Source organism: Festucalex cinctus, chromosome 2, assembly GCF_051991245.1.
Source record: "Festucalex cinctus isolate MCC-2025b chromosome 2, RoL_Fcin_1.0, whole genome shotgun sequence".
In the NCBI taxonomy this organism is placed as follows: Eukaryota; Metazoa; Chordata; class Actinopteri; order Syngnathiformes; family Syngnathidae; genus Festucalex; species Festucalex cinctus.
Window position 1 is genome coordinate 27,646,391 of NC_135412.1, and position 11,717 is coordinate 27,658,107.

The following is an 11,717-nucleotide window of genomic DNA, read 5'->3' on the forward strand; positions in this document are numbered from 1 at the left end:
CAGATATCCAGAGAAAGTTGAATTCCCCAGAGAAAGTGTGAACGTTCTATTCCTGACAGAAAGCTCTTGTCCTGAGAGGTTGCAGTGCCAGGTCAAGACTTTTATTCCGAGAGACGATTCTAATCCTGAGAAGGTTCAAGTTTTGAGACAACGCACTCATTCCCAGTGAAGGTTCTCAATCTGAAAGAAGGTTATATTTCTGAGGAAAGTTTCTCATCCACAAGGTTTTAGTCCTGAGAGGAAAATCACGTCTTTATACCAGATACTCATGCGCAGAGACGGTTCAAATACCGAGAAAATTTACCAGTCCCAAGGGACATTTTATACCCGAGAGACATTTTCAACCTGAGAGAAGTTTCAAGTCTTGAGAGAAGGTAGCCATTGCCTGTCATGGTTTTTGTTCTGAGAGAAGGTTCTAGTTCAGAGTGAAGTTTTAAGCCTTGAAGGGAGGTCATGACCAGTGATGGTTCTCGTCCCGAGAGAAGGTTCTTGTCCTAATTTTCTACTCCCGAGAGAAGATTCAAGTCTTGAAGAAGGTCTTGTGGGGATTTAGATTAAGGGATGTTACAAGTATTTGTCAACTCTGGGCTTGTGAAGCCCTTTGAGACTCTTCAGTGATTCAAGTTAATAATAAAATTGACTTGGGAGAAGGTTGCCATCTTGTCCTAAATAAAGACTCAAGTCTTGAGTCAAGGTTGTCATCCCCAGAGGTCCTTGAGGTCTTGAAAGAAGGTATGACACCCCCCCTCGCTGTCTCTCTCGCATGTCTCTCTCGCTCTCTCAATCTCTCTCCTCTCCCTTTCCCTACCTCATCACTCACCTCTGTTCACTCTCGCTTATCACTATCCCCCTTTTCGATCTATTTCTCCTAGCTCCATCCTCTCCCTCATCAATCCCACTCACTCTGATTACTTGCCCCCACCTTTCTCTCTCTCATCCCTCGCCCAGTCTCTCTCCTTTCTATTCCTCTCCTCTCCCCCTCCCAGCCACCTCCTTATTGTTGGCTTTTCGTGCGTATTCAGTGATCAGAATGGCGTCGCTTGGCCTCCTAGTGCTCTGCGCCGCACTGCTCCACATCACTCAGGTAGGCACAATCGCATCTTCTCTATGAACAAGTGTGATACTCCGCTATCTGCTTCAAATTTGTCGTTTACTGCCATTTTGTGGAACCAGTGTGCGTGTGTATGCATCTGCATGGGTGTGTGTTTGTGTGTCTCTGCTGACGAATATTGCATTTCAGCTCCTCGTCACCATAGTGACAAGAGGCAGTAGCCCACGGCAACAAGGCCTCACAGTCTCCTGGTGCCTACTGTGCATGTGTATGCGTGAGTGTTTGCATGTGTGAATAAACATGATGGTGACAAATATAATTTAAGTGTTAACAGGAAGAGTTTTGATTTGCTTAGTAAAAAAAAGAAAAAAAGAAAAAAAGAATGCATCTAATTAATTTGAGGCAGCACAGCACAATGGTAAATCCGTTTTTTGGGCCCGAACAGCGACCTCTGCGAGGTCATTATTTCTGTGGAAATAATGATGATGATGATTATTATTTTTATATTCAGCACAATATCAGACATTGGTGATGGCTGATGGGAAATAGCCTTTTTCAGTATACACTTGCTGTTCGTGGAGGAGTCGGACGTCAGAACCTGTTGGCCTACGACGACGACCGCAATGTAATGATGTCACGTCCGGCCTACTACCGGTCAGATGGCTGGAATGGGCCCAGCTTGGAGCAAGCTCTTCAGCGATTGGTGGAGAGGGGTCAGAGGCGGGAGCAGGAGGAGGAGGAGCTGCGGACAGGTTGGATAGAACATTTCTCTATGTCATCATTTTTAGCTCAGGTCAGCATTCTTCACTTGCGTTCTGCCACACAGAAATATCCTGGCACTTATGATAACAAACATTATGAAATGGTCTATTACCGACAACGAATATTCTGTGTGACGTTTATCAATCCAATTAAGTCTGTCACTTTCACGCAGCCTCCATGGCGACTTTGCTCCGCCTCCTCGCCAAGGCCGAGGCTGCGGGTTTGGTTGGCCCAGATGATGTGCAACTGGAAGAAGAAGACTTACAGGGTCGGGGCCAAGGCCGTGGTTTGAGCATGGGGAGGCCCCCTGCGCCCTGGTGGTCCCTCATGACACCACAGCTGCTTCAGGCTCTCCTAGACAGGTGATGGGATGATCCTTAAAAGGATATACTGTATGATGTAGTAGATACTTTTCATAGATTGTATACAAATAGCGGCAGCATTTTGCCACACAGTTCTGAGGTTCTGGGTTAGTGTCGAGCTCAAGTCTTCCTATTTGTAGTTTGCATGTTCTCCTTGTACCTGGGTGGGTCTTTCCTTCTGCATTCCAAAAACAGACTCTCTAGAAAGACTCATTTCAGACTAATTGGACTTTCTAAAGCATTTTTACAGACGAGCCTAAGAGTCTTTCCAGATTATATTAAGAGACTAGTTTGACTTTCTAAAGTCTTTAGCCTACAGACAAGTCAGATATTCTAAAGACTCTATAGTCTTTACAGATTGGTTTGAGTCTGTACAGATGAGTCTCTCTAGACTGCACACTTGCTGAAGAATCTTTACTAGTATAGTCTTTAGTATAGTATAAGTCTTTAGGGACGAGATAGTCTTTCTAAAGGCTCTCTATTGACTTGTCGAAGAGTCTTTACAGATTCGTGGGACAGACATTAGAGACCAGTCCGACTTTCCAAAGACTCCCTCCAGATTTGTTGAAGGATCTTTACAGACTAGACGGACTTTGTGAAGTCTTTACACACCTGTCAAACTATCTTTACGGAATAGCTAAATAATCTTTAAAGGCTTGAACAACAGGTATGAGGCAGAAGTTTGTGAAAGTACAAGTCTAATTTTATATATAAATATTCTATAGACTCATCTTTACAAACAATTTCAAAAGTCTTTAGTGACTAGACAGATTTTTATGAAGTCTTTTCAGACTAAAAAATAGCTAAAGAATCTTTCCAGGCTTGAAGAACAGGTTTGAGGAAGAAGCTTGTGAAACAGTTTATCATCTAATTTTATACATACATATTCTACAGACTCATCTTTACAGAGTATTTCAAAAGTCTTTACAGATTAGATGGACTTTATAACAAGTCTTTACAGACTGAACTTGCTTTACACACTTGTTGGACTCTCTAAATAATCTTTACAGATTAGCCAGTTTCTAAAGAGTCTTTATAGACTAGTTTATGAGTATTTACAGATGTGTTGGACTCTCTGAAGTCAGTATTTATTTTTTTTTAATACTGATGTATGATTGGCAGAGTGGAGCCACAGGTAGGCGGAGCCCAGATGGCAAAGGCAAGACTTGAGCGATTCCGGAGCGATGACTATGACGACATTGATGATGACGACGTCAGGTAAGCACAAATTGGTGACTCAAATGAAGGCCAACTCACTCTCATCACAGTGTCCCACCTTGTTAGACGTTTACTTGCTAGGATTCTACCAATCATCAGCCCTGACTATGCCCCTTCCAACTGGCGTGCACGACGGGATGTGTCCGTCACAGAGCCCGTAGGAACCATCCACAGGAGAAGCCGCCGTTCCCTCGGTGATGACGCCTTGCCGCCGTCTGGCAACGAACCGCTGCTCAGGGTGAAGAGGCTGGGTGAGGAAGAACAGGAAGGGCAGCAGGTTCACACGGTGGCAAATGCCAACGTGCGACAACATGGCACCCGACGCCGGCGAGCCGCCCTAAACCACGCGCTGCTTCACCAGATTGTCAACTACATGAGAAAGTAGGAGACAAAGACAGGAAATGAAGGAGGAAGGAATTGCTGTTGTGTTGAGCAGAATCATCTTTATTGTCATAAGCATATACAAGAAAATGTCTTCATCACAGGGTCATTGCTAACTTTTTATTATAACTGAGTGAAAATCCTTAAAAAAAAAAAGAAAAAAAGGCCTGATTATCGGTATGTGTGTACCCCAGCTGGGTGGAAATCCCTATTAACACAGCCTATATAACAGAATAATCGCTTAGGGTCCTTTTTAGCGATATCTGACAAGTGGGCATGACTGATCAGAAGGAGGAACAAATTCACAAATTGGACCCAATTATCGATAAGGCATACCCTGCTTTAGACAGTAAAAAGATCAGAAATGACTCTTAAAACACTACACACCACAAAAAAAATCACTTGAGATCATCTTTCGAGACATCCACCAATCGGGCCTTTGCTCAGTACTCGGAAGGGGGTAAAAATGCTCAGATATTTGTCCACTCATCTTCAGCCATTGACATGATCAAGGGTTAAAAAAATAATAATTTTTACACTCCTCACAGGACAGAATAATATCTAGAGCAGGGGTCTCTAAGTTCGGTCCTTGAGAGCCCCTATCCAGCCTGTTTTCCATGTTTCTCTCCACTAACACACCTGATCCATGATCGAGATCGTTATCAGGCTTCTGCAAAGCTTGCTGATTAGCTGATCATTAGATTCAGCTGTGCTGAAGGACAGAGACATGGAAAACAGGCTGGATAGGGGCTCTGGAGGACCGAACTTGGAGACCCCTGATCTAGAGCTTTATCACTTGGCCACAGCTGCCCCATTTTATGTTGTCATGTTATTTGTAGGAAGAGGTGGGTCTGGTTCAAATTGTCTCCACCAAGAATTCAAAGCTCTATGATTAGTACTTTCTAGTTGTGTTTTTGCACTCCAGCTTGTCTTGTGACCGCTTGTGTGCGTGCCTGCGTGGCACACTGTAACCAAAGTAATAAAGTTCAAAACGTTAACCAGGTTTCAACTTCACTCAAATGACACCGCCTGCACAAATACAAATACTGTACAGTGAACACTTGCTATATGCTAATACACAGTTTCTGGCATGTGAGTTATATACGGCCGTACTCATACAGAGCGACAGTGCTGGAAAGGCGGCAATGCGCCACAAAATAGAAGTTGCAAAGGATGGATGCACCCCTGAAAATGTTTCATAATAGCTTCTAAAGTAGTACATAGTGCAAACCTCTTGGACTGTCTGGCAACCATTTCAGGGTGTACCCCGTCTACTGCAGCACCCCTGCGACCCTTGTGAGAAAAAGCAGCTAAGAAAATTGATGGACAGATAGTTTAACCCCAAATATACCCCAAAATGCTTTACTCATAATTTTAAACCTATCTCAGCAGCCTTAAAAATAAATGGCTTTCCAGGTTATTTGATTTAATAAAAAAACAGTGGAAGTGTGAGGACACATCTGTAAAAATACCACTGATTACTTACTCATTATCCATTTCAGGATGTTTTTTTTTTTTTTTTTTTTAAATCATACATACATAAATAATCGATTTTGTAAATACAGTATATGACAAAGAACTCTATCCTTTGTTGAGAGCTTACTGTACCTTATGTTGAGCAGCTAGCAACTGTTAACTTCTACCACTGACAAAAGCCATTTAGACGCTTCTCTGCATCATCTTGAAAGTTGACCACTCTGCTGTTTTCTCCCTTGCTACTCTCACTCTCTATTGGAAACGGCTGTCACGCTGCTGTGCGCTATCTACTGGCGGCTAATCGTAGCTATTCTTCTGCTAACTTGACACTTTAGAGGTGAAGTTCATTTCCACGCCATCTTCCTACCACTATAGTATCTTCCTGATTACTATTTGAAAGGAAAATTGATCAAATTCTGACATGCTAACAGTTGGTATGCTAACATGCAACATTTTTGGTCACACTACGAAAACACTTTGTATGAAAATGTGACAGACACTGTTTAACCTCAATATTGCTCAACTAAAGCAAGTTTTAAACTACCAATATTTTTGATGAGCTCACACTATGAGGGAAAAAAGAATGGCCAAGTGTGTTCTTACAGAAAATACAATGAAGAAAGAGAAGTAGTGGAACAATAGGAGAAGCTAGGCTAGCTGTTAGCTGTTATTTAATAATTGGAAAGGTAGAAAAAAAAATGCTCAATTTTGTCCTAATGGTTGGCATGTGTGTTCCACACCTTGACTGAAGCTAATCATGCAAAGTGAAGGAGCTTGCCTTCTTTTAATTTTGGGCGCTAACTATGAGCTAACTAGTCTTACTGCTAAACATGTGACGTGCTTGACAAAACGAGTTGCTAAAATCAGTTCCATCTTTTATATGTTGCGTCTTCTTAACGTCACGATGACAGCATTGTGATGATGATGTCATTGTTTGTATGAGGAGGACATGGTGTCTATGCCGACATCAGCAGTCCTGTAGTCACTGTAGACACACAAACACCACACACGATAAGTCACGTTGTCGTTTCACAGTTCACACCCGCCCCCACTCTGCGTTCGAACCCACCTTCCTTGTTGAGCGGCGGCAGAAGGGCATCTTGTCTGTTGGCCAGCACAAATGCCAGCGTGGCCAAGATGGCGGCGTCCAAAATGCCCAGGATGGCAAGGATGAAGGCCCAGTGGACCGAACAGTTGCCCGATGAGAAGCTGCCCACCTGGGTGTGACACAGACGCTGTCAGGTGACCGAGTGGAGCCGGGCCAAGTCTCGAGTCACTCACCGAGTCGCCGCACAGGACTCTCATCTCCGGACTCTCCCATGAATCGGGGAATAGCAGACACGCTAACGCCAAGCAGAAACCTGAAGAACGGCAGAGATGGGAGCAAGTTACATGTGAAATGCGCAACTCATGCCTAAGTCTCAGAAGCGATCAGACCTGCTGTGAGCTGCAGCCAGGCGCAGATCTTGTAGACGGTGGCAGCGCTGCAGAATCGGAACAAGCAGAGACAAACCACGCTGGTCCACACTGCCCACAGGGACACGCCCACCAGGACCGCCACAGACTGGAAGGACGGTAGAGGGGACAGACTGGACAGATGGCCGCGGCAGTCTGGAACGGGCCGGTCCGACTCCAGACACACCTGATGCGACGCGAGGGGACGCACAGAACAGAAGACATGATTGTGGATGTGGACTTTGTGCGTTCAAGAAGTCAAGGAGACAAGATGTCCATTGATTTCCTGGAATGCTCTCCCTCAATCGGGTCAGGGGTGAACTTTTTCGATTAATGGAAGCGGAAACACTCTGGACCAGAGTTGGACTTCAGTTCTGGCATTCTTAATCCCTCACAGGCATGCACACTTACAGCATTATTCTCCCTGTTACTGAGAAGTCACTGTTGCCCACACAAACAACATTCATATGGTTCCATAAAACAGAAATTCCCAGACATCTCGAACCCGGCCAGAAGTCACCCACAACACAAGAAGAACCAAGTCCAAGTAAAAAACAAGGTTTTGCTCATGTAATTTTTCTTTGACATTACTTTGTTTCAATCACGTGCACTGATTTGCTAGCCAATCAGAGTGATTGTGACCGACACCACTTTGCATACTGTGCTTGATGGCTCATATTCATTCAAAACTAAAAAGCACAATAACAGTAATATAACAGTAGCTTTTATTCCGAATGATAAATCCATCCATCAATTTTCCGAACCGCGTAAGCGTTTTTCAATCACCTCAAACAACCCCAGGGTGCCAGTGGGCGGGGCCGGTCCCGTCCCTGGGTGGTGGATCTCGGAGGTTCCGATCCAGGACGGCTGCACCAGGATGACCACCTGGATGATGGCGAAGCACAGCGTGCACACGGCCCAAAGCGCGCCCACCGCGCGGGCGCTGCGCACGAACTCTGTCTGATACAGGCGGGAAAGGTCGCCCAGGCCAGGCGTCGCCGCCGCCATGACTGCGCGCGCACGGATCACGTGACTCCTCAGGCTTCCTTGGGAGAGGTAGTGAAAAAAAAAAGGGTGAAAAACTAGAATGACCATTTCTGTCGGCAGTCACTACCAGGGAACATGAGTAAAAATTTTCATTGACTTTCCTTAATGAAGCTAACGTGCTGACAGGCATGTTTTTTTTTTTTTTTTGTATGCGCAAGCATGGGGAGGACACGCAACCTCAACCTCAGCTTTTGATGAGCTCAGGTTCTAACCTAGAACCTTAGCAGGCAAACGTGCGAACCGCTACTGCATCGTGCTATCCCAAACGCAAGTAAAATGACGTTTCGTCAAAGCGCTCAATGTGGGAATTGCAGTCGCCAAACCTGCCACATTATCCGGGCGAATGATTTTTCAATAAAATCAGATCGCCAGCGTCAAGTGAAGTCATCACGATCACCACTGACATTGATTTGTGCATCAAACAAAAAAAGAGGAATAAAATAAAACCAACCTGCGCAGCAGCCTTCGCACGCACGCGGCCTGAGGAGGATGGAGGCGCGCGCAAGCCAGCCAGGATGCAAGAGACGAGGACGCAAATCGGCACTTCAACAACAGCGACGCCCGCAGGCGGAATAACGAAATTCAGCAGTATGTCCCATAAACAGCAGCGCGGTGATGATAAATAAAAATAAAGAAATAAATAATACTTGCGGTTCGCGACCCGCGTATGCAGCTATTCGCAGATTCCCCCACCACCACTAACCCAATTATAAAACATTTGTTGTTTTATTGGGGAGATGACTACCGTTTTTAACACATACATGGAGTTTTATTTTTTTGTGATGATTACATTTGTCGTTTTTTCCCCAATGCATTTAAATGGCCGTCAATAATATGCAGATTTTCACAATGCGTGTCGGCCAGGTGTGATTATCAGGGGCCATTGTACCACACGGATATTACTTGTTACAGCAGCACTGGGAAAACAATGTAATCCATAAGGCCACATTTGTTTTTTGTTTTTAAAAATGGGCAGTGATCAGGAACAAATAAATGAAATGGTTAAAGTGCATATAGTTTATTTGACCAATAAAATTACTCGTTTTCATTTGTGATGGTTTTAGTTTTAATACACTAACAAATGATTTAATACTACTTAAGCATATTTGGTACTAATGTGTTTTATATATCCATCCATCCATTTTCTTGACCGCTTAGTCCTCACAAGGGGTGCTGGAGCCTATCTCAGCTGGCTTCGGGCAGTAGGCGGGGTAGACCCTGAACTGGCTGCCAGCCAATCGGAGGGCACACAGAGACGAACAACCATCCGCACTCACGAGCACACCTAGGGACAATTCGGAGCGCCCAAATAACCTGCCATGCATGTATTTGGAATGTGGGAGGAGACTGGAGTACCCGTAGAAGACTTGGGCAGGCACAGGGAGAACATGCAAACTCCACCCAGGAAGGCTGGAGCCTGGACTCAAACCCGAGTCCTCAGAACTGGGAGGCGGACGTGCTAACCAGTAATGCCACCCAGTATTTTATATATATTAGAATAATAATAATATGTATATACATATATATATATATATATACATATACACATATACATATACATATATACATATACACATATACATATACATATATACATATACACATATATACATACACACATATACATACACACACACACATATATATATATATACACACATTATATATATACATATATACACACATATATATATATATATATATATATACACACATTATATATATACACACACATATATATATATATATATATATATATATTTTATATTTTAATTTATATGTACTTAGGCTAAATCATTTAAATTATGTAATGAGATAAATTGATACAGAATTTAAAAAAATGAAAACACATGTAAAAAAATGTCTTTTTGTCAAATAAATATGCACCGAATTTTGGCCAGTCTACTCTTTATCTGTGTTTATCCTGCCCTGACTGGCAACCAGTCCATTTTTGGTCTGGTTTATTTGCGCCCTGCCTTGACTGGCGACCAATCCACTGTTCGTCTATATGGGTCCTGCTCACCCATGACCCCAATGAGAATTAACTCAAAACAATTGGATGGATAGATGCTGTACGTGAAACTGTTACGTTGTGGGTATGGGTGGACCCAAAAGCGGAGGAAACAGGCGGGAAGACAGACTGGTAAGATGATGTAAGGAACTTTATTAACTATGACGGGGACGGACTGGACGAGACGGAAGGGGAGTAGACTGGGCTGGACGTGGACACATCATGGCGTAGACTTGGCGTGGCGTGATGCAGAGACTTGGCGTGGCGTGATGCAGAGACTTGGCTAGGCGTGGCTGACTTTAAAGACTTGGCGTGAAAGACTTGGCGTGAAAGACTTGGCGTGAAAGACTTGGCGTGAAAGACTTGGCGTGAAAGACTTGGCGTGGAAGACTTGGCGTGGAAGACTTGGCGTGGAAGACTTGGCGTGGAAGACTTGGCGTGGAAGACTTAGCAGACTTGGCGTGGAAGACTTGGCGTGGAAGACTTAGCAGACTTGGCGTGGAAGACTTAGCAGACTTGGCGTGGAAGACTTGGCGTGGAAGACTTAGCAGACTTGGCGTGGAAGACTTGGCGTGGAAGACTTAGCAGACTTGGCGTGGAAGACTTGGTAGACTTGGCAGTGGAAGACTTGGTAGACTTGGCAATAACAGACTTGGTAGACTTGGCAATAACAGACTTGGTAGACTTGGCAATAACAGACTTGGTAGACTTGGCAATAAAGACACCACTGTGACTAGACATGCAGACATTCAAACAGCAAACATCAAACATCAGACAATGCTCCCACACCCGCGTGAGACAAACACCACTCCCTTATACAAACACTAATGACAATAACAGGACACACCTGGGAGACACAGCAGGGAGGGGGAACCAATCAGCAATACACACCAGGAAGGGAAGACACAAGCAGGTGGACAAGGTTAACCATAACGAGACTGGGGAAGAAGACAGGAACACCAGACAACCAACACTCACCAAAATAAAACAAAAACCCCAACAAACTGAAACGTGACAGTACCCCCCCCCCCACCAAGGGACGGCTCCCAGACTTCCCTAAAACAAAAACAAGCCAAAACGTGGAGGGCGGGGACGGGAACGGGAGCTAAAACTCTGCCCCTAATCAGGGTACGAATACGAGTCTACCAAGGGGCGAAACACTGCCTTACAAAACTCCATGAAATTTGGATCGGGGGGCGGCCCAGGAGGCGGCAGTATTGCGGGCTCAAGGGGCGACAACAGGAGTGGCGCCGCCAAGGGCCGGTTCCCACGGTGGGCCCTTTTCTTGCGCCGCCTGGCACTGGGTCCCGGGTCGGCCGCCATTACCGCGCTGCCTGGGGCGGACCCCAAGACCGGAGACTTTGGCTGGGGCGGAAACGAGGAAGCTGGGGACTTTGGCTGGGGCAGAGACGAGGAAGCTGGGGACTTTGGCTGGGGCAGAGACGAGGAAGCTGGGGACTTTGGCTGGGGAAGAGACGAGGAAGCTGGGGACTTTGGCTGGGGCAGAGACGAGGAAGCTGGGGGACTTTGGCTGGGGCAGAGACGAGGAAGCTGGGGACTTTGGCTGGGGCAGAGACGAGGAAGCTGGGGGACTTTGGCTGGGGCAGAGACGAGGAAGCTGGGGGACGTTGGCTGGGGCAGAGACGAGGAAGCTGGGGACTTTGGCTGGGGCAGAGACGAGGAAGCTGGGGACTTTGGCTGGGGCAGAGACGAGGAAGCTGGGGACTTTGGCTGGGGCAGAGACGAGGAAGCTGGGGACTTTGGCTGGGGCAGAGACGAGGAAGCTGGGGACTTGACTTGGGACAAAGACGAGGAAACTGGAGAAGGCGGCAACTCTGCCGTGACGAGGGGACCTGAGATGCCAATTGGCCGCGACAAGGGGACCTGAGACGCCAGGGGCTTAGACGGCACAGGCGTTGCGGCCAGGGACTGCGGCGGCAGCGGCACAGGCGAA

General features: G+C 45.8%; 2 protein-coding genes across 3 annotated transcripts; one reads left to right on the plus strand and one right to left on the minus strand.

Annotated features, from left to right (window-relative positions):
* The first annotated feature begins 785 nt into the window (after window positions 1-785).
* On the plus strand, window positions 786-4,772 carry pcsk1nl (proprotein convertase subtilisin/kexin type 1 inhibitor, like). The gene is made up of 5 exons (XM_077514139.1): window positions 786-1,084; window positions 1,611-1,803; window positions 1,986-2,175; window positions 3,298-3,393; window positions 3,460-4,772. Exons 1-5 carry the CDS (start codon window positions 1,031-1,033, stop codon window positions 3,776-3,778), a joined length of 852 nt encoding a protein of 283 aa, XP_077370265.1. The 5' UTR covers window positions 786-1,030; the 3' UTR covers window positions 3,779-4,772.
* Window positions 3,817-8,339, minus strand: lhfpl4b (LHFPL tetraspan subfamily member 4b). Of its 2 annotated transcripts, none has more exons than XM_077514140.1 (6): window positions 8,204-8,339; window positions 7,492-7,751; window positions 6,688-6,892; window positions 6,532-6,611; window positions 6,320-6,467; window positions 3,817-6,235 (listed from the first exon to the last, which is right to left on the minus strand). In XM_077514140.1, exons 2-6 carry the CDS (start codon window positions 7,711-7,713, stop codon window positions 6,207-6,209), a joined length of 684 nt encoding a protein of 227 aa, XP_077370266.1. In that variant the 5' UTR covers window positions 7,714-7,751; window positions 8,204-8,339; the 3' UTR covers window positions 3,817-6,206. The 2 variants fall into 2 exon arrangements, with proteins under 2 accessions (XP_077370266.1, XP_077370267.1); XM_077514141.1 differs by having other exon boundaries at window positions 7,492-7,747; window positions 8,204-8,306.
* Between the last annotated feature and the right edge of the window lie 3,378 nt (window positions 8,340-11,717).